Here is a 955-nt window from a genome sequence, read left to right on the forward strand (position 1 = left end):
GCTGTTCGCTGCTGTTGGCTACAGGCGGTGGGGCCAGTGGTGTGCATCGATTGAACCACTGGTCATATCGGTGTAAAAAAAAATATTTATCGTTGCAGTATTCCCGTAGGCAGTTTATATACAGAAAAATAGGTATAGTTGATGCTGATGAGATGACTTTGCAGTTTGCTTTCTGAAGCAGTATTTCGTTCAAGACGGAAAGCTGCAATAGAAACAACAGTGCCGGAACCGGCTGTGTTATTTTTGCATATAGCGTTTTATAAACGGCATTTGTTAAAAAAAATATGAATATAATTATTTAATTTAGCTAATCCTTTTCATTTCTGCACCGTTACATGCTGTGTGAAATCTGGCCGGTGACGTTCAACTTTTGCGGTGTCTGTACACCCGGAAAGTGGCGGTGGAATGCAGAAACTCTTCTGCAAGAGGTTTCGAGGAAAGCAGAGGAATATCGACCATGTGGATGAAATAAAGTAAAAGTAGACCACCACCCGTCATGGGATGATGATTGTTTTGCTTTTAAGAGTTTGTTTTTGTGTTTTTCTCTCGCAATTTCTTCTCTGCTCCCCGCAATACCATCAACACGATCTGAAACGCCGGCATGGCGCGGTCGCGGAAAAGGAAGTTTCCGCCCCAATCCACGATCCTGATCATTTCAATTCAAGTCCCGTGGGTAATACTTTTATTTATTTCTACAGTTTTGCAAAAAAACTACAAAAAAAAAACGCAATTTCTCCTCAGCCCGACTTGAACGGCTTCCGTGTCACGATTGGCCGACGCTGCTTCGACTCGAGCAGCGTCGTCTTCTGAAGGTACTGAACTAGAAAAAATAAAACAGTTGAAGAAGCTACGAATTCAGAAACACTGACGCTTCAGGAGGTCAAACGGCTGGCCGCAAAGTCCCTATACACCCGAAGACAACTCGAGAAGGTTGTGGGAAACGCGGTGGTTCTGA

General features: G+C 43.7%; 1 protein-coding gene across 1 annotated transcript in view; it reads right to left on the minus strand.

The window, feature by feature from the left end:
* EMH_0073990 (uncharacterized protein) overlaps positions 1-654 on the minus strand; it is a gene marked incomplete at both ends in the record, with an annotated part of 2,748 nt that extends 2,094 nt beyond the window's left edge. Inside the window, one exon of the mRNA XM_013499406.1 lies at positions 577-654. Within this exon, the coding sequence (XP_013354860.1) occupies positions 577-654 (78 nt within the window). The remainder of the gene's footprint in view (positions 1-576) is intronic.
* Positions 655-955: the final 301 nt, after the last annotated feature.

Source organism: Eimeria mitis, genomic scaffold (genome assembly GCF_000499745.2).
Source record: "Eimeria mitis Houghton genomic scaffold, Emh_scaff4288, whole genome shotgun sequence".
In the NCBI taxonomy this organism is placed as follows: domain Eukaryota; phylum Apicomplexa; class Conoidasida; order Eucoccidiorida; family Eimeriidae; genus Eimeria; species Eimeria mitis.